The following is a 23,939-nucleotide window of genomic DNA, read 5'->3' as shown; positions in this document are numbered from 1 at the left end:
TTGCTTGAGACAGTTCCTTGTGATACTTTGGAGCGTCCTCAAAGTCTGTTCTTTTGTTGTGGCTTCCAAACTGATATTACCAACCAAGACTGTATGCCTGCCTCGAGGGCCACTTGTTTAATTAGATTCTTCAGTTAACTTTCTGTGGGTATTTCCCCTTAGAAGAAGATTTACTTTCAACTTTTTAAACGCATGGACTACATTTATGGCCAGAATTGACCCTGCAGCAGTCTAGAACCTCAGATAAAACCCTGGGGAATCAGTTAATCATTTCTTGTGGCTGAGGGTCATAGAATCTAGAATATTGATTCTTAGTGATGGGTTTCCTCCCAAATGATTTTTATCTGTTGGATTTAGCCTTCTCTATGGAGTGTTGAATGGAGCATCTATAGGAAAAAATTCATGCAAAAAAAATTCTGCCTCTATATCAATATCATCCATGTGAAATAAATCATGACAACCTCACCATGTGATGAAATGTGTGGAAGTTCTCTTTATAGATTATATATAATCTACAATCAGGGGCAAATTTCATTCTGCACACATGAACATTTATTAATATAGCATCAAATGCAATCTGCCCATGAGCCTGCTGAGTGGAATGTCACTCTTGGGTTACAACTGAGCAAGAGACAGGGCAACATAGTACTTAAGAGTAAGAGCTCTAGAGTCAGCTGGGTGTCAGGCTAGTCACCACCACTGTCCAGCTGTGTGATCTTGGACAAGTTCTTGGATTTTCCATTAGTAAGCTGGGCATAGTAATATCACCCATTTAATAAGTCATCGCGAGGTGAATAGGTATTATATGTAAAGCACCTGATTAAGTTCCTGTCACATAGCAAGCATTCAATCATGTTACCTCTTGTTACCTGACACTAGTCCAGGTTGGATGCTAATGTTTGTACATTTTTTAAAAATAAAGTTTGTATTTTAGAAGAGTTTTCAATAAAAGTTGCAAAGGTATATCAGAGAGTTCTCAAATACCCTGCACTCAGTTTCCCCTGTTGTTAGCATCTCATATTGCTGTGCTACATTTGCCACAATTAATGAGCCAACACAGGTGCATTACTATTAACTAAACTCCATATTTTTTTTTCTTATTTCATCAGTTTTCCTTTTTCTGTTCCAGGATCTCATCCAGGGTATCACGTTATATTTATTTTTCATGTCTCTTTGGCTCCTCTCAGCTGCGATAATTCTCAAATTTCCCTTGTTTTTGATGACCTTGACAGTTTTTAGGAGTACTGATCAGGTATTTTGTAGAGTGTCACTAAATTTGAGTTTGGCAAACGTATTTCTCATAGTCAGACTGAGATTATGAGTTTTGGGGGGAAGACCCCAGAGGTGAAGTGTCTTTCTCAACACAATGTACTGGAGTACACCCTATCAGTTTATCATTGATAATGTTAACATTGATCACCTGGCTAATGAAGCATTTACTAAGTTTCTGTTTCTATCTCTTTTTTTTGTACTGTACTCTTTGAAAGCAAATCACTAAGTGCATCCCACACTTAAAGGGTGTGGAATTATGCTCCACCTTCTTGAGGGCAGATTAGCTACATAAATTATTTGGAATTCTTCTGTACAGGAGATTTGTCTCTTCCCCATTAATGTTTTTATTTAATTCTTTATTTATATCAGTTGGACTCAAGAGTATTTATATTTTATAGTTTGGCTTATAATCCAATACTATATTATTGATTTTCTTGCTCAAATTGTGTCAGCTTGGGCCATTGGGAGGTCTTTTATTTGATTCTAGTGTTCTTTTGACATATCTCTATTGTTTTATTTCTTAAGCAACTTCCTTATATTCTGGCACTACAAGATGTTTCAGGCTCATCTTGTATACTTCCTGCCCCAGCCCTACAACTGGTTATTTCTCCAAAGGCATTCTGATCCTCTTTATTAGAGAATGGCGTTAGAATCCAAGATCTGGGCACTGGGCATGCTCATTATGATTGGGGTGTTTTTGCTTCAGTGGGCAGAGTTGGGAAGTATATAAATATATACCAATCTGCATATAAACATATGTATGATTATTTCTATATTAATTCATCAGTACATATATTAAGCTAAATTTAAATTCGTACTTATGCCTTTACCTCGATTCCAGTACCACATGGTTTATTCTAGCTTTTCCCCTTTGCTTATCAGTAACCTTCCCCACTCCAACTGTGATAAACTTGGATTCTATCGTCTGTCATCCATTTATTCATTTTTTTCTGTTTTGCTTTTTGTTTTTTTGGCCTCTCAGCTTGTGGGATCTTAGTTCTGCAACCAGTGGTCAAATGTGGGCCCCCAGCAGTGGAAGCTCAGACTCCTAACCACTGGACCACGAGGGAATTCCCTATTCATTTATTTTTTCAACCTTGGTATATGTGTAGAGCTATTTCAGCACTGTTTACCCATACCCTATGATAAACAACTTTACCAGTTAGAATATAGAGCTTATATTCCACTCCTGAATATAATTTTAATAGAATTGGATCAGCCCTGTGACCTCTCAAGGAGTCCTTCTTAATGAATCTATTTTTGGCATTCTTGTTTCTGTAAATATGCCCTTCACAACCTGAGCAGAGTGATTGACATATCCAAGCAGATTTGCATAAAGTCTGAACCCTGTATGTGTTTTAGCAATAGACCCTGTTCAGAGCTTTTTGCCCGTATGTGCTTGACAACGTTAATCTTAGGAGCTACTCTTTTAATTTCTGTGACAGATATTGATTGAAGTCTCACTAGCCATGAGTTCCTGTTAGGCTCTTAGGAATTCCAGATTTGATTCTTGCAAGAGATGCTGTTGGGAGACACCACATAAAAGCCAATATGTCATTCAAGAAATCCCAACCAGCATTGGGACAGATAGCGTTTTGGTCTACATGAACTGTTAAGTGTACATAAAATATCCGTGTAAAATATCAACTAAGAGTGCCCTGCAGAAATGAACCTTACATGAAAATCCACAGTATATCTCATTCTTAGGTGATGGGGGCATGGTAATAAACCTTATGGCCTGTATTTAAACCTGTATTTAATCCTGTGCAGAACATGGAAAGCTTCGAATCCAAGTTTCCATTTTATCACTTGGCATATGAATTCCAGGAAAAAGACTGAAGGATAGGATATCCTTAATATATCCCAAAGTAGATTTTTTTAATGGTACATTTTGTCAAGTTATAAATACTGTACTGTATTAATCAGAAGTCAATCATAAAAGTGGATTTGCAATACTAACGCCATGTAACTTTTAAGGTTTTGTTTTGTAATAAACAAGACCCTATATTGGTTATCAGAAGATGCTGGTAGACTCTAATACGTCAGAGATAAGTAGATTTTTCACAAATCGTTCTTATATTTCTGCAAAGTCCACTCTGACTTATTAGCTCAATCTAAACACTGAAGCATGAAACTAGAGATACTACAAAAGGGAACTTGAAATGGACCATAATAGCATTAAATCATGGAACTACCTTACATTTGTAAAAGAAAGCATGTTTCCTATCACCCATAAATAAGCAGAAGTGGAGCTATGAGCATACATATGCCTCCTTAGCATTTAGAAGAGACCAAGATGAATAGGCTTGGCAAGGATTCTGACCCAGCAGGTTGTTGAGACAGGAGTTGGTTCCTGATGAATTTTAACAACACCCTAACTTCCCACATTGGCTCAAGCAGCCAGCTCTCTGTAACATACTCGTTCTCTATGATTACCTGCCAAATGCTTATTGCAGACCTGTGGGGAGTTGTTTATAACTCCGTGACACTGTTTTGTGCCAGATCAATAAAGGCAAAGGCACATGAGAAGCTGCCCTTATTTTCTCTCTGTAGAGAAACAAAGAGCCCCACAGTTCAACTGAATGTTACTGACTAATCCTCAACGTCACTTAAACTCTCCAGGGATTGTCCTCATTTGTTTTTCACATAACACTATAATTTTTTTGAAATATGAATTAGCTAAAATGCAGTTGTATTTTCAGGGAATTGAAGGCTTACCATACATTATCAGCAATTTGCAGGGAGCCGGCTGTGTGTGTGTCATATAACTGGGGGATTTCTCTCTTTAACAATAGATTGTGATGATGTATTTAGAAAAATGTCTGTATTGTTCACATATGTTAAAACCAGGTGGGTTTAAGCAATAGAAATTCAGCCAATAACACACGCTCAAGTAATTGATCCTTACTTTCTTCTTTTCCATCCTACATAGGAGTTAATACACATTTTAATAAACTGAGTAGAAAATAATGGAGGGGTCATATTTTTCTGTGATGTGAGCTGAGAAAATTTTTAGTGAAAGAGGGAAGTATAGAGTCAGAGGAGAAAAAGACTTCAAAGATTTTAAACTTGAGTATGAACAAGGCTGGACTGTTGTGAATCTTACCACAAATTCTTCCTGGGAGATCATAAGGAAAATTTAATAGCCAGGCCTTCAGGAAAACTTGCCGGCACTTTAGTCCTTTGAGGTCATTATTTTAAAAAAGACCTGATTAATTTTCTCTCAATTAATCTGATACTCAGGTCATTTAAAGTAACATGAATTTCATTTTCTTTGCTTGATACGTTAACAATATAAAACAATTACAGTTCTTTCTATTTCAATCTGAATGGAGATTGTATCACATTATGTATTGAATATATAATGCTCTCAGTTAAAAAGAAACAGTGGAGAGCTACAAAAGCCAAGAAACCAGAAGAATGTTTTCTCCAGGGACAGTTATGTTTACTAATGTTTCCCAAAACATTTCCTTGTTATGATGAGATAAAAGAATGCTTGTTTTGTTTATTTTTATTTTGAATTTAATGCTGAGAGTCTAGATTTTAAAAGGCAACATAACTAGATCTACATGCATAGCGGTAAGGTTGTACTAATTAAATAGAAAAAATAGGCATCAACAAAAGTACTCTATTGGAGTTCAACATTCTTTCAATTTATTTTCTACGTGTTTCCACTTTGGACATTCAAACTGGGACGATATTACTAAAAATTCAGAACGAATAAACATCAAACTAATTGTTTTTCCTAACTGATGTCTCATTGTCTGTTATAGAACTGCTCCAGCAGTTGGGCAGGGCTGCTATTGTATGCATAGTGCCACGTGGCAGGGACCGGGTCCAGTTCTGGAGGCCACTGCCTCTGTCCTTGGTAGCTGTGTGACCTTGAATTCAGAACCCCAGGGGTTTCAGTGGCACAGCCAATGTGGCACAACCCAAATTTGAACCCAACTAAGAAGTAGACCCAGGAGTGAAACAGATGGAGATAAAATGTAAGATATGTTTTATTAATAATGTGATTGCATACATAGAAAGCTCAAAAGAATTTATAAGAAATTAGAATTAATAAGTAAGTTTGGAAAGCTTGAAGGATATGAGGCTGAAACACAGATATCAATAGCATTTCTCTATACTGGCAACAAATAATTTAAAAACTTTTCAAGTACACCAATTGTAGTAGTACCATAAAAATCAAATACCTAGTATCTGCATACTGAAAAATTACAAAACATTGCTGGGATAAATTAAGGAAGCTCTAAATAAATGAAAGCGTCTGGAAATGCTATATATCATGATATGGGGAGCAGTTACATGGGTATGTACATATGTAAACATTTATTAATAAATTAATAAACGTTTATTAATATTATGTACAGTAAAGATTTCTGCACCATATGTGAGTTATACCTCAGTGAAGAAGTTTTTAAAAGTTAACAAAAAAACTAACTGACAAACAAACAACAACAATAAAAAAAAACACAACAAACTGGATTAGGGACATGGATCAGATATGTGACCACAATAGACTTTTCAATACTAGATTAACCTGTCTAGCCTACTGGCACAACTGTCGACTACAGCCCACATTTACCAAAGGCTGGAGAATCAACCAGAACCTTTGAGAATTGTCAAGAGCAGGCCTCCAGATGAGAGAGAAAGGGGCTGAGCTAAGCATGCCCAGTTTCTTTTTCTCAATCCTGCAAAAAGATGAATCAGTCCACTCTTCCCATTGAGTAAGACAAGAGGCCTGAGATGGTACTAAGTAAGAATCTTCTTCACAAAGAAGCATTAATATAAGGGAAAGGGAAAGGAAAACATTTCTCCCCAATCGTGATTTCAATTATCTGTGCTTTAATCTTCTCATTTGTAAAATGGTGATAATAGAACAAAACTCATACAGTTTTGTAAGAATTAAAAAAAGATAGTATATGTAAAGGACTTTGCTAAGTACCAATAAGTGTGGAATTGGAGAAGCAAAGCATAGGAACTTTAGAGGGGGAGAGACATCTTCAGAAAGATAATCTGATCTACTTGTGGTATTTTTTAGATTAGGAAACTGAGACTCAAGGACATCTAGACCCTGGTCCAAGTTCCATGGCTAGTTGGATATGTATTGTTGATATATTATAGCAGAACTGCCTCTAGTGTTACTGACTGCAAGTTCATGTTCCCAATGCACAGTGAGGCCAAACAAACTGAAAAGTCAGTTTGGAGCTGAGAAAGGTTTATTGCAGGACCAAGCAAGGAGAACAGGTGGCTCATGCTCAAGAAAAACCAGAACTCCCCAATGGTTTGGTGGCAAGAAGTTTTTATAGGCAAAATTTGGGGTGAGGGCTACAGGGTGTGTGACTTTCTTCTGATTGGCTGGTGGTGAGGTTACAGGGCAGTGTTCCAGGAATCTTGTTCTCAGCCTGAAGTTACCGTCCTCTACCTGGGTGAGGGTCTGCCTGCAGAAGAACTGGAAGATATTGTTATGTATATCCCTTAAGGAGGAACCAGGACCCTGCCCCGTGGCTGCACTATTGTTTCTTTTTTTTTTTAATTAAAAAAAAATTTTATTGGAGTATAGTTGCTTTACAATATTGTGTTAGTTTATACTGTACAGCAAGTGAATCAGCTATATGTATACACATATCCCCTCTTTTTTGGATTTCCTTCTCATCTAGGTCACCACAGAGCACTGAGTAGAGTTCCCTGTGTTATACAGTAGGTTCTCATTAGTTATCTATTTTATGCATAGTATCAATAGTGTATATATGTCAATCCCAATCTCCCAATTCATCCCACGCCACCCCCCCCTTGCCCCTTGGTATCCATACGTTTGATCTCTACGTCTGTGTCTCTATTTCTGCTTTGTAAATTTTGTAGACATGGATGGACCTAGAGACTGTCAAACAGAGTGAAGTAAGTCAGAAAGAGAAAGACAAGTATCGTATATTGACGCATATATGTGGAATCTGAAAAAATTGGTACAGACGATCTTATTTATTTGCACTAATGTTTCTTGACTGCTCCTCCTTTGTTTTTGCATTCCCTCCCTTCCCCGATAAGCAACTGTTTGAGTCTGCACTTTGGAACTCAGGGAAGGTCAAGGAGGCTGAATGAAGCCTATTTCTTTCAAACAAGAAACTGGGGACATGGAAAGAATTCATAGCCAGGAGAGCCCCACAGGGTCCTGCTCCATTTCACTAGGTCCCAGGTGTTTAAGTGCCTAGTCCTGTGCTCTTTCTTTCTGCTATACCACTCTGCTGAATAGCCATCCTAAATGGCAGCAGATGGAATTGCCAGCCCTTCTCCCCACCACTGTGGGTTTCCTGTTTTCAGAAGGTACACAGTCTGTTTCTACCCTCACGGAGGCTCTGTGTGCTGCCATACTCAGGCAGCAGTTTATAGCCCTTGTGTTTTGCAATAAGAACAAGATTACTATTTAGAATCAAGGTAGCTATTTTCACAATCTGCTGTGAAGTAGTTAGGCAGGTATTCTTTTAAAGGTAAATAAACACAGTCAACTACAATTATTTGATTCCATTTAGTATATTAGAAAATGTAGTAGTTTAATGATACCCTAGTGGCCTGTAATGGTTAGTGTACCGCAGAAAATGAATCATAAAATCCCCTTCTTACTAATAACTCTGAGACTGGTGTTATTAAAAAGGCACTAAACCCCAGGGAATCAGAGTGTTTTCACCTTCCCACTAAGTGACAATAATATTAGTTTGGATTCTCTATTCGCTGGTCATGAAAATATAGGATCTTTGGGCAGAAGGAAAACCTGTATCATATTCTGTTTGTTTGATGATAAATTCTTGCAGCATCATCTGGCACTGTTGCTATGGCAAAGAAAATGGTCCTGTAAAGGCCAGGTGATTTTCTAACTCTGTCACACCTTCCCAAATGCTAGTTCATCGTGAACTGGCGTAGTAGCTGAAGAGAGACTTCTTACTGATGGGAAGTAGCATCCCCTTCATGTGCAGACCCAGGGGACTGGCAGGATAGGGAAGTGCATGTGTCACTTTAGATTTACACAAACACACAAGCTGTTTGTGTTTATTTGGAAAAGGGTTTGAGTTACAAATATTCCCTGAAAACATGTGCCTAGCCTCCTGGTTTTCTGTATGATAAATACTGACAGGATGAGCTTCTTTGTCTTAATTGGCAGTTAATAGATTGAGTGCTAGTACTTCTAGTCAGAGAGACAGCTGTGCACATTTGGAACAATCCCAGGGAGAAGACCTCAAAAAGCTTGAAAATGATACTGGTGCACAGAAGGATGCCCTATCCTCAGTCGCCAGAAAAGTGTCTCCTCTGTAGACTTCTATATCTACACCCATGTTTCTGCCAACTTACAGAAAGAACAAGTATCAAGGGGGCATTTTCATACCATTGCTCTTTCCTCACTTATAAACGGTGGGCTTCATGTCCCTTTGGCAGGATTATCATGATATCATTATTTGAGTATTGTATATAATAAACACAAAAAATAGTAGCCAGTATTACTATTAATGTGTATATTTCCCATTAAAACAAATGTAAAATTAGTTTAAATTAAGAAGAATATTCCACTAATTGTTTATTGTGTATATGTATCAATAAATATACATATGTATACATGAATGTATATATATTTACATGTGTTATTTTATATATTTTTCATATATATATACATATATACACACATATCTTACTCATAACATCAGTAAATAGATACAGTTGGAAGTCAGCATGGCTCAAGAAACACGTCACCATTTGACCAGTTTGCCTTAATTACACCGGTGTTTCTGGAATAGTTATTACTCACGTCACTCACAAAAGTAACCCAGTTTGGACACTAAGTTATATGATAGTCCTAAATAAGGATCAAAAGGAAAACATTGATCTCAAAGAAATCCAAGACCAGTTACAGTCCCAATGCTGATGAATAAGGCATCCACTAGACAAGACAGCTTAAGAAATTTGTACTGGGGACACCAAAATAATTTTTTAAAATATATAATACATTTTTAGTAGCGTTTATCAAAACAAAAACAAAACAACAGACTCAGTGGTCATAAGGTTTGTCCCTAACAGAGAAAAGAATGCACATTTTTTGACAGTTTGCTCCTAGGGTTGACTTTAATAGCTGCCACTTCAAGTAGATGGTTTTAGTAGAACCGTTTAAGTAGCTGCTAGAACCCTTTCAGTTACTGCTGCATTGAAGGTTATTTTGCCATCCAATTTTTGTCTATTTTTCTTCTTCTTTAACTCCTGGTAATTTATCTAATTCTAACAGCTTTAACATTTAGCTCCAGCACTTGGGAGTTTCGGGCTGTATTTAAAGGCTCATTTAAAACTTATCAGACCGATGGCATTAATTTATCTCTTTTATATCCCAATATAAAAAAGAGCGAAAGCAAACTAACATTTAAGACCCAGGGGTTCTGGGTGGCAGACATAAATTACCTTATTTCAGTGACTTTGCAGTTTTTTCAAGGAGGATGTTTGCTTTCTGCTTTACATAACTTCTAGACTTATTCTGTGCAGTTTGATTTTAAAATGCCCCTTCTGCCTCTCTTACTCCTATTTCCTCTTGGGAAGTGTTCTTTCAATTAGGAAAATATGACTTTAGCAAATCACACTTTTAACAAGTTCTTATTAAGCAACACTGGAAGATGGGTTAAGATGGAATTTGTCCCCCCTTCAACCTGACCTGGGTATTTTGTATCTCATTCTTAGAGTAGATGCACATGTACCTTTTTTACATTTTCAACTATACCTAAATAGATTAGCCTTAAATAGAATTCTTTGTAAATGTCTTATTTCATCTCAAGCTCAATGTCAAAGTCAAAACTCTTTACCATTTCTTCTAAGTACTTCAAGCTCTCTAAGTTCCTAAGATACTCTGTTATTCTCCAGCCCAGACACCTTGGGGTTCAGTGACCTATTCAGGCTGTCACCTGTGACATAGGTGGAAATGATCACAGAGTATCTGAAATTCACACATAAAGCTAAAGGTTTAGATTAAATGTGTAGTGTGACTCTTCCATCAAGAAACATTTTACCTGAGTTTCTAATAATTAGCAAATCTTATTCAAATATTTCTGTACCACCAACCACATAGAAGAAGAAATTCATACTACCTAGTTCTTCTTTTTACTCTAGGTTTTTTTGGTTCTAGAGATGATAAAATTAGTGGAATCATCAAGAGAAAATATTGGGGTTTAGATAATGCACAAACTGATTTACAATGGATTGTGGATTGTCACAAAGGATATAAAAAATGCTTTTCCAGGACTGTGATACAGGGAGACTTTTAATATAAGTCTCTGTGAACCCAGAGGAAATAAGAGCTATTTTCATTGCTCCTTAAGGATTTTCTTGCAGTATGTGAAAGTTCTTTATTTTCACCTCTGTGGCGTTTGTTTTATATGTTATAAAGCTGTTATTGAATTCAGAAAATAAAATTGAATAAACTATTTTCAGATAGAGTACAGCAGAGATAGTCACAAATACAAAGCTTGAACAGGTAGGTTTGGCTTTCCCTTCTTCTGAGAGCCCTGAAAAGCATTTGGGAATTAAACATGCAGGTTTAGACTTCATTACTGCAACCTTGGTAGTGATCTGTTTTTATGTTACAGGCAATGAAAGCTTAGAAGAAAACTATGTCCAGGACAGTAAGATGGGGTTTGTCATCAACGCCATCTATGCCATGGCACATGGGCTACAGAACATGCACCATGCCCTCTGCCCTGGCCATGTGGGCCTCTGTGATGCCATGAAGCCCATCGATGGCAGCAAACTCCTGGACTTCCTCATCAAGTCCACGTTCATCGGTGTGTCTGGAGAGGAGGTGTGGTTTGATGAGAAAGGGGATGCTCCTGGAAGGTAAAGCAGTCTTTTCCATAATGGATCTAAATAACCCTGTGATCCTCTTCGAGCCAGACAGATGGATGGTCTGGTTCCCTTTGGTTCCATGGTTTCTGGGTGCCACGACGATAGACACAAACGAGGATAGACGCAAACGAGGATAGACGCAAACGAGGATAGATGCAACGAGATAGCTAAAAAGAAAGGGCTAATGTTAGATGGAAATTACATTATAAAACATTGAAGAACTTCTTATTGGTAAATACCCACAATCCTGCATCCTACCAGTGCCACCCCCCTACCTCCCCACACACACATACAGCTATCATCCCTGGTCTTCCCTTAGAATGCCTGGGACCTCCCTGCAAGCCCAAGATACTAAGGAGATTACACCTGACCAGCAGGATTCTCCCTGGCACTGCCAACATCAGGTCAGCCTCCTTCTAACTGATTAGTCTGAATACTATACTGGTTGTGGAATATTGTAATATTATTCCTGCTTAAAGAGCTTAATACATGACAAGAACCAAGTCTTCATATGTATCCCTTTTTTTCAGGTTAACTTATGTTCCTGCTAACATGTTTCTTGGAACAAGAAAGAAAAGAATTTTCTGTCTGGTATTCAGTCTCTATGGCTTCCAAAGAATTAATCAAGAAGCAAAGGAAAATTAAATCTAACTAACTATATATATTTTTCCCAAGTCATTTTATATACAGTCTCTTCTGCAACACTTACTTTTATAGTACCAGTTAGCTCATATGTAATTGGTATGCAGAGAATGATATCAGTATAAACAGTAGTTGTGTTCTTTCATAGGAATTTTCTTAGGCAAGGGATGATCAGAACAGTGGGATAAAACTTAAAACCTGCAACAGGAAAGAAAAAAGGCCCTCAGTCTGGCTACTGCACAGTGTGCCCACAATCTTTTTTCTTTTTTCCTTCTAAGCCCTGTTATCTTTCAGTACATAATTTTGCAAAGTGAGAGATTTTAGAAAAGCATATGTTGTGATAAAACAGATCATCAAATCATTTAATCCTCATCGCTATAGGCATATCATCATCTTCTTTTACAGATGATAAAACTGAGTGTCAGAGAAATGAAGAAACTCACCTAAAGTCACGCAGAGAGTAGCTGGTAGAGGCCGTGCAGTCTGAATTGACACTTGTAATCTTTTTGCCACATCGTGCTGCCTTTTAGCTAATCCTAAAATTAGGCGGAGTTGCTGGCAACCTGCTTAATGTCATTTCAAATGTACTGTAAGAGACTATTTGACCCTAAATAATTCTTCACATATCTCTTCCTTTCATGTAAGCTTAAAGTTCTACGTTTAGAGAGTGCCTTGCGGGGCCTAAGTGCATTCTCCCTGTCAAAATCCAACAGCTCCAGGAAGGATAAATGCTATAAGTAATACTCAGCAATTAAAGCGATGAATTTATCAGATTCCTTCCAAGCTGCCAGTGAGGTGGGAGCAGCTTTAGATGAAAATGAGAGTGGGAAGAATGGAATGATGCAGGGCCTGGGCGTGTGGAAAGCTTCCAGGAGCTGAGCACCTTAAGAAATGGTACCAGAGGAAAAAGTGATTCAGAGCACTGACCGCCCCCACCCCGCCCCCCTTTAAACCCGTGGTTGTAATCCTGAGTTCTACTGGAAACCAGGTTCTATCAAAGATTGGATTTGGAATGGAAACCTTCCTTCATGATTCTATAACATACACAATGTGCCTAGGACAGGGCCAGATGCATTTCCCACACAGCGTAGACATGAGTTTCCTCCTCCTCTCTCTATTTGTAAACTATCCAAAATATAGGCCCACAATTTTAGCTTGTTTCTCCTTCATCTTTAATTACGTATTTAAAGAGTTTTCCCCTGGGTCCCTTTTCAAGGATCATTTCCACAGGCTTGAAATTGCTCAGCTTCATCTGTATTCAATTTCTATTTCAACCACTTCCCTCTGTTTCTATCTCCTGTCACACCGTCATTCATGCTTTTGGTCCCTCTTGTAATTATCTTAGTTAATCATCATGCAACATAGATTGAATGCATTGAAAGGATGCTGTAAAGTTGTAGTTCACAGCGTGAGGATATTCCAAATAACCACCAACGTGCTAGAAGGGACTCTGGGGTCAAGAGAAAAGAACAGTGTTCCTTAACACACACAGCACTGGGGAAGGCCTCTTTTTAGTAAGTCAGTATTTTTCCCTTGGTATCTTCAAGCATTTTTTTTTCTCCAGCTTTTGGGACTTTTCAAAGGTATGTTTTCATACCAAAATATTGTGAATTTTTCAGTTCCTAAATGCTAATTAAGTGTGAACTGATTTCTCCTATTGAAATGAGGAATTTGAAATAAAAGTCTTAGGAAACTGGTTTATAGGAAAAAGATATTCTAAAGCTCGCATTACACCTAAGCCTGCATTGAAAGTATGTAAGGAGATTTCACAATGTAATATGGAGTAAAACATAAAGATTAAAGGAAATGAAAAAGGGAATTACTCATACCAAATACAGCAGGCTCTGTAACCATAAGGACCTTACAATGGGAAAATATTGCAGGTGTAGATTAGTGTCCTTGATCAGCAAGATGAATGCGAGCCACCAGCCCACAGTTAATACCCACGTGGATATCACTCAGACAGCTACTCTGAGAACATTCTGGTTTGTCTCAGCAACGAGAGGAATGAGACCCCTCTATTAACCAAAAATCAGAAAGCAGAGAGGTGAATAACGTGCTCCAGTTGCACCATTCTCTCTTCTCACTCCATGTAAGTTTTGTTCACCTGGAAAAGTAGGGGAAAGACTTCCTTTATGCCCCGAGAGTCCCCTTTCCCTTTAGGGAGCTGCTACTTATAGAAATTGCCAGAATCTGATTGTGGAGAAGCCACTAGCCATCCTGTGGGTGACAGGATGCGTTTGCACATTAAGAACAGGCAGCAAAGCTATTAAAAGATATTAGCTGTATAGATAAAGAACTAGGCCAGATATGACCAATAGGTTTCAGATGCCAGCTAAGGCTGATTGGTAGTAGCTTCCTGGAGTGCTGGGCTGAGGAGGATTCTGAGTCTGTATCAGGGTTAGAGGGAAAGAATTCCGAGATGGGTTAGGTAGGGATATTAGGGAGGGGAGGAAGAGAGCTGAGGAAGAGGAATATGTGTTAGTTAATTGCCAGCTATTTCTTTGGGTCATGCACAAAGAGTAAGAGATATTGTCTCATATTCTAGTGCAGGAGAGTGAAGAATGCACAGGTACTGTAGGAAAGAACCCTACTTTGCAGAGCCACTGAGGGAGAGTCAGGCATCCATTTTTGGGCAACTGCCACTTGAGTTATAGTTTCCTTGGAGTAAATAGCAACATGGAAAGAAGATTGAAGAATACCAGAGAATTGTCAATAACCGAGAGAGAAATGACTATGACAACACAAAAATGTTCTCATTTTCTTATAGTATGGAAATAACCAGAGTGTTTTAGCACATTAATAGTGCTACTAATGTGAATGATATAGTGATATTGCCTTACATATGTATTTCTCCCAATTGCGAACAGCCTTATGTTAGTAAATTCCCACAAGAACCCCGTGAGCCTTACAGAGTTTAGTGACATTCCTAAGTAGTATAATCTACTATTAAAACATTAGGAAAGAGATTCCAGCTTATATATTCTAATGTCAAATGCTGTGTTTTTTCCACCAAATTGGAAAATGCTCTCCACTGCCCACACTGGGAAATGATGTGTCTGATCCCCAGAACACACTCTGGCTACAGTGAAGATTTCTAAATGTAGATTTTACCATTGTGCAGCATTGCAGCATTTGAAATAACTGAAATAACTGACACCAATTACTTGGATTCAGAAATGTTTGTCCTGATCAAGGAAGAGACCAGTTTAAATGTCAATGCTCAAGATGTTAAATCCCAAACATCCTTGCTAATTAAAGGTGCATTTCTCAGATTTCGTGCTCTATTAGCACCTAAAATAAGTTCCAGACTTGGTAAAACTCACCTCTTTTAATCCAGTGTAATTAAAATGGCAACTGAATGTGAAAAAGGAATTTGGAATAAAAGTACTTAAGCTAAAAATTAGTGTTCTGAAGAATTGTTACTTGATCAAAGAATAATCTAGTGAATAATGATTTGAAGGATATGGTGATCGACTCAGCACATATAGATCTTTTTGAGAATAAGCAGAGAGAAAAGTACAAGAATAATATCTTCTTTAATGAATATGGATGATACACAAACAGAGACTGAAGAATGGAATATACATTTTGGAAAATCAGAGGATACATAACTAAATAAACTGAAATATTGACAGTAGCTGGCATTGGGACATGGGATGATTCTAACTTTTCTCTTTCTTCTCTCTATTATTACCTATTTACTAAATTCCTTTGGTTTCTACATCATGTCCATCTTCTCCAAGACACACGTGTTGCTTTCTTTGTAGGTATGATATCATGAATCTGCAGTACACTGAAGCTAATCGCTATGACTATGTACAAGTTGGAACTTGGCATGAAGGGGTGTTGAACATTGATGATTACAAAATCCAAATGAACAAGAGTGGAATGGTACGGTCTGTGTGCAGTGAGCCTTGCTTAAAGGGTCAAATTAAGGTAAGCCAGCCACACATGCATTCTTGGACGGTGTCCATGAGGAGACCTCCTGCCTGGGCATAAGCAAAGAAAAACACAGACATTTTTCTTTGACCAGACTGTCCAGAAAGGGTGCACCAGGCATACTGTTTCTGTCCTTGTGTTTAGCAAAAATGAGGAAGACAAAGAAAGATTGGGCAATGGAATAGGCAAACCACTGGGATATTTAGAATAGTCTTTATTTGAATCGTAATGATGAGCTGCAGTCTTAAATACGATATAGAAAGCAAGGGGATGAATAATCAAATTAAAAATTAAGACAGAAGTAAATGCGGAAACCAAAGCCAATGATACTGCTTACCCATAGTTCTAGCTATTGTCAAAGAAAGCAGAAGCTGAACGATTCCAAATAAATGTATAACTAAAATAAAAGAAGCTGAAATGAGGTAACACAAAAGCATTGCTTACCACTTCTCTTTTCTCTACCAAGTTCTTTGAATTTTCCTGAAACTGGTATTTTCCAGCCAAGAGAGAGTCTTCACTTCTAATTATTCCCAGAAGTTTTTTTTTTTTTTTCCAGGTTGGGGCAAGTGAGTGATCATGATATTACTGTATATTTAAAACTAGAGTAAATAAACCTCATACACATTTGGCTGAATGGAGTAGAGAGAATTCTTGGTGAAGAAGATGTGGAAAGAGCACTCTCTGAATCCCATGCTATTTAGAAACCAGACTGGCTGATGCACTAGGAAATGGAGCGTAGGGGAGTGATTGTGAACTGGCAGGAATGTGGATTGAATGACCTAATAGGTCTTTCCCATCTCTAATTTTCTGTGACTCATCTCTGGGAGCAGACAAGCCGTCAAGTAAATGTCACAAGGCACAGCTGGGGCTGGAATGTATACGGTGTGAGGCTTCTGCTCTCTCTCCACATGGCCACGCTGCTATGCCATTTGCAGGAGCCGTAGAACCAGCCATGCGAGGGAGAGGTCCTGAGAAGTATACTTAGGGGCCTTTAGGGCAAGAGTCTAGTAGTGCTGGTACAGCAGCTGGAAAAGCTTTATCACTGCTGATCAAAGAATGTGGAGGATCTGGGACCTGCAACATCGTTTAGCAGCTGAGAAGAGCTGTCTGGGTGGACTCAAGCTCTCAGTAGAATCCATCACTTTGAGTGTGAAAAAAACTTCTGAGGCAACTCACCCTAGTTGAAAATGTCACTGCCTTCTCTGCAGGTGTGATATTAAAAATATTTAATAATGGTCATGATAACCAACCAATCAGAATGAACTCCATTTTAGTGCTATGACAGGGTGCTGGAGGCCTCCTGCTATGCCCACGGTTAATCCTTGAGTTGTTGGATCATGGGAAGATTTAGGTGAGGAATCTTACATGGATAGGATAGTATGGGGCAATCAGGGGGCTTGGAGAGACACCATTAGTTTCCAACCAGTACAGAAGCATTTCAGTAGTGTAAGAGTGACTCCAGGCAAACCACTGTGTACGGGCCAGACGTCAGTGCTGCTTCTTCCCAAGAATCCATTTCTGATTCTTATCCAGATGGAATTTTTCACATGGGGCTGTCTGGTGGTATTAGGAATATATCCTCTGAAATTGAGAGGCCTAAAACTTCTCCTTGACTCTTACCACAGGATGCCAGATCAGTGGATTCTGGGTGGGTTATCTTCTCTGGATGGTAGGGAAAACCAGGGAGACCTGAAGTCATATGATTGGGACAGCCCAGAAGCCCTGGGCTTTATGCTCTCCTGTGACCCAAAGGGTGTCACATGTTCATCTCAGACCTCCTCCCCAGCATGGGTGGCAGCATTGAATCTTTAGTGCAGACAACTGCTGTGAAAAAGTTTATGAAACTACACAGTTTGGTTATTCAGAGTATAAGAAAAACAAACAAACAAACAAACAAATACAACCCTGGCAAGAGAAAACAAATCAATCTGAAGATAGTCTGCACCCCAGCTCCCTTTCAGACTTCCCTCCTGTTACTCTGACTGCTGGCAGGCCATGAATGGGAGCTCACATGCCATGTGTAGTCCCATTTGTATACTCCAGAAGATAGACTTTCCCCCCACCCCCAATTTCAGAGGAAAGGCTGTCTGCATGCATCTTTAAGCTAGATACTGAAGTATTTCTGGCATCACATTTGCATTACACCCATGCAGTGTTATCGAAGGAGATCCCAGAAATCTTTGCTGAGCCATTACAGAGCACTTGCTATAAATGCAAATCTCTTGGGGTCCAATTTTCATAGTACTGTGTACCCTGCAGGATAAAAGTTATGCCCGTTCTCAATAACACCTGGCGTGGGGGTGAGGGGGGATGTTTGTTTGTTTCCCATAAGCACCACGGGAGGTATGGAAACAAATGAAATCTGAATCCCATTTACCAAATAATAGCATTTATATTCTTACATCGTCAATTTGCCATCTACCAGGTTCAGGATGCAGAGCCAGGTCTCTCAGTAGCCACTACAGAGACTGGAGGGAAGCAACTTAAAAGGTGATTGTAGGACTTGCACTTATATTAACTGAGAAACATAACCTTTAGGAAAGGATTATTCACTTTAAATATCAAATGCCACTTAAGATGTTGAAATAACCATTTGACTTCTTTCGTGATAACCCATAAAACTTTCTTATGGTAATTTCCTTTGAAGTAGTTAGAAGTCCAGTTTTCTTATGTTATTGATTTTAGAAATATAAATATAATATCTTATAAATATAATATTTTATGGAGGAGAAATTGATTTCAGTCACACCACAAACAGTGGTAAATAAAATCAAACTTTTGTTGTGTCTTATATTAGTCAGGTTTCAGTCAGGAAAGAAAGAACCCATGCCAGGTGGTTCAACAGAGGAAATTTAAGGTAAAAAACTAGTTATAAAAGTAAAAGGGGGGCTTCCCTGGTGGTGCAGTGGTTGAGAGTCCGCCTGCCGATGCAGGGGACACGGGTTCGTGCCCCAGTCCGGGAAGATCCCACATGCCGCGGAGCGGCTGGGCCCATGAGCCATGGCCTCTGAGCCTGCGCATCCGGAGCCTGTGCTCCGCAACGGAAGAGGCCACAGCAGTGAGAGGCCCGCGTACCGCAAAAAAAAAAAAAAAAAAAAAAGTAAAACGTGGCAATGAGGCAACTCAGAGATGAGCAACAGTAGGAATCATTCCCACCTCTGGGCTAGAGGGACACAGGGAAGGTCACAGATACTACCTGAGACGCCTCCTGAGGTGGGAGGGGAGGATACCTTGATACGAGGCTTCTCCTCTCTCCGGCTCTTCAGTCTCCCATTAGGTCCTTCCATTCTGCCAACCGTATGGAGAAGACGCTGGAAAGAGAGCCTGAGCAATGTAGTGCGCAGATACTTAGCTCAGGTTCCCTTGAACCCTGAAAGCTAAGCAAGGTTAAGCGCTAATGCATTACTGGGAGATGCAATCCCAGGGAAGCAAGAGTGAGAGGAAAAGGGAAGGGAGGCATAGAAGCATGGCGGAACACCTCTACCACTACGGTGAAGCGTCACTGAGCAGGACGCTGCCTCACTGAGCACAGCTCAGCCTCACGGAGGTCTCTGGACAGGCTGCTGGGACTGTCTGTTGGAGCAAGGAAGGGAGAAAAATGTATGTACTCCTGCCATTCTATTTTCTGCTCTCTGTGGTCAGCGTCTGCTCACAGGACGTGATGTCATCTGACTCCTTTAGGCAGCTGCTGGGGAAGCCAGTGTCCGTGTCCTGCTATGTGGACCTTCTTTGAATTTGGAAGCAGCAAGGGGAGAAGTCTCTGTGGGTCTTACACAGTCTGGTCTGGGCTTCTGCTGTGCTGAATAGCCAAGGAGGCAGTTCTAGAACCCAGTGTCTCCTCTGGGGGAGAGAGAGTCACCTGCAGATGCCAGAAGATGACACAGTAGTGGTAGGCTCTGAGGTAGGAGTTGCAGAAGCATCCAGAACCCTCAAGAGCCAGGGGCCAAGGGCCTAAGAGACAGGTCAGGCAAAAAGAATTTGAGGCAGCACGTAAACTATGGACAATGGATCTGCAAGCAAACAGCAAGGGCCTGGCACTTGTATTGGTCTCCCACACCAAGCCTGCTGCTATTTTCCTTGGTGTGGGGAAGGCAGGAAAGAGGTAAGAAGGGGTGGGAAGGCAAGGGGGAGAAAGTGAAAGAAAGGAGAAGGGAGGCAATAGAGATCGGGAACTAACATTGATCAGGCATATTCTCATGCCAAGTACAAGAATGGATGACATCGTTTCAATTATTCCTTAAAACAACCCTTTAAAAGCAGATATTATCACCCCATTTTATAGATGAGAAGTCAGAGGCCAAGAGGGCTTGAATCACTTGCCCCAAGCTTTCTCAGCTAGTGGTTAAGAAATGCCGAGCTGAGCTTGGAGCCAATCCAAAGCTCTTATCAACCCACAGCCACATGTTGTTCAACCATCTTTCATTATGTGAACTGACATATTTCCTACAAATGCAAGTTTCAATTGCTAAAGCTGATTTTCTTAATAGTTTACAATGAAGTTATAAATAGAGATCCACTTTAAAATTGCTGAGGGAACAGAATCTAGAACTAAGCAGGCAATAAATATTAGTGAAGGTGGTCGGGAGAGTCTGACAGAGATGGGGAAACCGGCAGAGAATCCCAGGGAAAGGGTCCTGGGGATTGCTTTCATTCACCTCCTATTCTTTCTTTTCCCCTCTCTTCTCTTCTAGTTTTCTCTTCCGTTTAGTTCATTTTTGGATTCTTTACTCCAAGATGATGGTTTGGGTCTGGGACTTTAGGCATGGAAAGTAGAAATCACTACTTCCCCCCTTCTCACCTGGCCTGTCAAGATAGAATTATGGAGACCACATCATAAATGGCTCTTCATTACACATGCCATATTGCCATATAGTAAAATACACCCTAGATATGTGGAGAAAAGCCCAGATACACATATTTTTACAAACTATATATTTCAGAATTGGGTTAACTATTTTTTCCCTGAACCATCTGAACTGAGGTGCAGATATCATGAAACTTCATACCTCAGCTTTTGTCTTCTAAGCATAAGGGCAATTCTCACATGGCCATAAGACCAGCTAAGAAAGTTAGCAATAACATCACCAACCACAGCTGTCCTGTTCACCTCAACTTCCCCTTTTTGTGAATCAAAACAAACTACCCATTGAACTTGTTCATAGTTAATGCAACCATTTTGGCAACCAATGAAACAATGACATAGTTCCTTCATTATGTAATATTTTCTAAATTCCACTGCAGGATGGCAGGTTCTCAACAAAAATTGTCCACAGGAATATCAAAATTCCTTATCTGAGAAGCTTATGATTACATAATGATGATGTGATCTGCCCCAGCTACTAAAAACATACTGGCTACAATTTTGAAAACAGTTAAAGACAAAATACTGGGTTCCTTTTTGTATTTTATTATGTATGTGAAAGCATGAAATTATTATAGTGTCTCTGGAAGAGAGAAAACTTTGCAAGCACTGGTCATAATGAGAAATTCTATGGAATCATCATTAATTTATTCACAGCCACTCTGAGTAATACCTACACCTTCACCTCTCATGCTTTGACCAGTGTTTAAGATGGTCTCCTGGTTACTGAACTTTTTGGTGATCACCTTAGCCTCAGATCTAGCTTGTCTGCCACTTTTGGGGACAGGTGCCGATAGGACCTGCTGCTGAATCACATGACACTGGGCAGAGAAGGAACGCAGCAGAGCTGTTGTTTCTTGCAGGTGGCAGTGGCCAAAGCAGGGCTCATTTTCTTTTTTAAGTAAATATTTATTGAAGTATAACACACATACAGAAAAGTAGAGAAGGAAGGCAATAGCATGAGTACACATTGGACTCTTACTTCTGGGTCTTTTCTTTAGCTGATCCCACTGCCTAGAACTCTCTTCCACCAGATATATTCAGGACTTCCTCCCTTTCCCTCTCTCAAGTCTTTACTCAAATGGCATATCTTTGTGAAGCCTTACCTGACTACCATATGCAAAATTGCAATCCCCAATTCCACGTGCCTCCCTATCAAGACTGGGACTGAGATGAGGCAAGTGACGAACTTAGGGCACAGACCCTAAAGTGACCCCCCATCAACATCCTGCAAGTGCAGGGTGGGATGTGCACAACGCTGAGGGTTTTCAGGGCCTCTTTAAGTCTGGTCCCTAGGCACTAGGCTTGCCTCACCTTGGTCCCTGCCCTGAACCCTATTCCTCTTTCTTGCTGTAGTTTTCTCAAAGCCCTTTTCTAGGATGGCGCTCCTCAAAGATGGGGATATGATCTGTTTTATTCACTGATTGTGAATGCATAATGTGAATGAATGAATGGATGAATGATTGAATGCATATGCCCTGCATAAGCATTTCATTCCTCCTTCTAGCAGTATATGTATTACATTATGTCAGATTTTGAGCTTCTTAACCTCAGTGATCATCAGGTCTTTTCATTTATTTGTCCGCATGCATGGCACCATGTCTGGCACACTGGGCCACTAAATAAATGTTGGTTAAGTAAATATATATCTGCCAACTTCTGAGATATAATTTCGGTTCTCAGCATAACATGCCATCATTCTGACAGCTGTTTTTACACAAGGAAGAACTTAGTTCTTGAAAATAACTGGTGATAATGTGCCTGAGGTTTGCACAAGTTACTGATCCCCTCTGCAGCTGTTTCTTCATCTGCAAAATGTAAACAATTAACTTCACTGCATGGAGTGGTTGTGAGGTTTAGTGTAATTCTGTACAGAGGGCCTTGCACATGGTCTCGTTCAATGTATGTCCATTTTTATATGATTTTTGTTACATTTCCCCTGTAATAAATTACTACGTAGGGATTTTCCTAAACTGATATTTTTCTATAATTCTTTCAAGGCTCTCTTCAATTTCCTCCTATTTTTTATTCTCTTTGAATTCTTCATTTTCATTTCTTTTGTTTATGTAATATTCCATATTATTTCCCTCTTTTCTTTCACATACATTATTGAGTAATTATTGAAAAATTAATATGTACCAAAAACTATGCTAGCACTGTGAAAGCAAAAGAAACTTAAACATGGTCCCTTCCTTTGAGGAACTCATGGTGTAGCTGGAAAAAATTGTATCAGCAATTAGAGTCCTTTGTTGCCCAAGCTCTCATGCTGGGTGCCATGGGGACACAGGAGGGTAGGACTAGCCCTTCTCTCCCTCAGCTGATTTTCCTACGGTCCTAATTAGGTAGGACCAGTGTCTTTATTCTGTTTAGTCTTCCAGGCATTTACCTTCTGAAGCAAATTTCTCTGTTTCCTTTGACTTATCATTACTTTTCCTTCATTATATTCTCTCGATGCTGTTTTCTTTCTTTTGTTCTTTTTCTAAACAAAGCCTAAATTTAAAAAATCCATTTCAAGTTACTTCAGAAACGTAGTCGTAAAGTTAACACTTGATTTCCTATGTCATAAATACTTTAAGACTCCTACAGTGTATATGGAATTGAATCATAACCTTGTGTGAAGCAGCAGGTCATCTAGTCTTACTAACAATAAACAGAGCACCATGTACACAGGATGTAAAAGGAATCAAAACAGTCCCTGTGTCTTGGGAAGTCTTGGTCTTTCAAGCGCAATTTCAGAGAAATATCAAATCTCTTATCATGACTCAGAGCTGTCATAAAAAGTGTTTTATGGTGACAATACATTATTTAGTTATTGAGTGTATACTCCATGCAAAAGAAATATCAGTTAGTATAAAAATAATTTAAAATATCAATACCTGTGATATGGGGGAGATTAAAATGTAAAGACAATAATTTAAGAATTTTTTAAAAAGTATCTGAATGAAACATATCTACCATATACATGTGAAACAACTAGAGGACAAAAGCTAACTGACTTGTGGTAATAAACTACCAAGTATATTTTAACTATAGAGAATTCCAAATAAGGTAATGTTTCAAAGGGCTCACTGCACCAGAAATACTTCCTGGAGCATGTGTCAGGACTTGAAAGTAGTGACATAGATGGGCTGATGGAGGAAAGATGATATTCTAAATGGAAAGGAATATCCTTTCTTTTATTAAAATATATTTATTTCTTTACTGTTGCGTGTTAAAGCCATGGATTAAGCAACACACACACTCTCTCTCTTTTGTCCTTCTTAAAATCTATTCTCTAAACAGCAGCCATAATAATCCTTGTAGAAAGCAAGTCAGATGGAAAGCAAATTAGATGATGTATCTGCCCTACTTGAAA

General features: G+C 39.1%; 1 protein-coding gene across 2 annotated transcripts in view; it reads left to right on the top strand.

Annotated features, from left to right (window-relative positions):
- The window catches only part of GRM1 (glutamate metabotropic receptor 1), a gene marked incomplete at both ends in the record, with an annotated part of 355,378 nt that overhangs the window by 280,173 nt on the left and 51,266 nt on the right, over positions 1 to 23,939 (top strand). For both annotated transcript variants that reach the window (XM_082855605.1, XM_082855606.1), the window contains 2 exons: positions 10,884 to 11,130; positions 15,552 to 15,720. In XM_082855605.1, coding sequence (XP_082711731.1) covers positions 10,884 to 11,130; positions 15,552 to 15,720 — 416 coding nt within the window. The remainder of the gene's footprint in view (positions 1 to 10,883; positions 11,131 to 15,551; positions 15,721 to 23,939) is intronic.

This window comes from Leucopleurus acutus, assembly GCF_964270905.1.
Source record: "Leucopleurus acutus genome assembly, chromosome: 15".
Lineage (NCBI taxonomy): Eukaryota > Metazoa > Chordata > Mammalia > Artiodactyla > Delphinidae > Leucopleurus > Leucopleurus acutus.
Note: the sequence above shows the minus strand (reverse complement) of the source record. Positions and strands in the feature narration are given on the sequence as shown.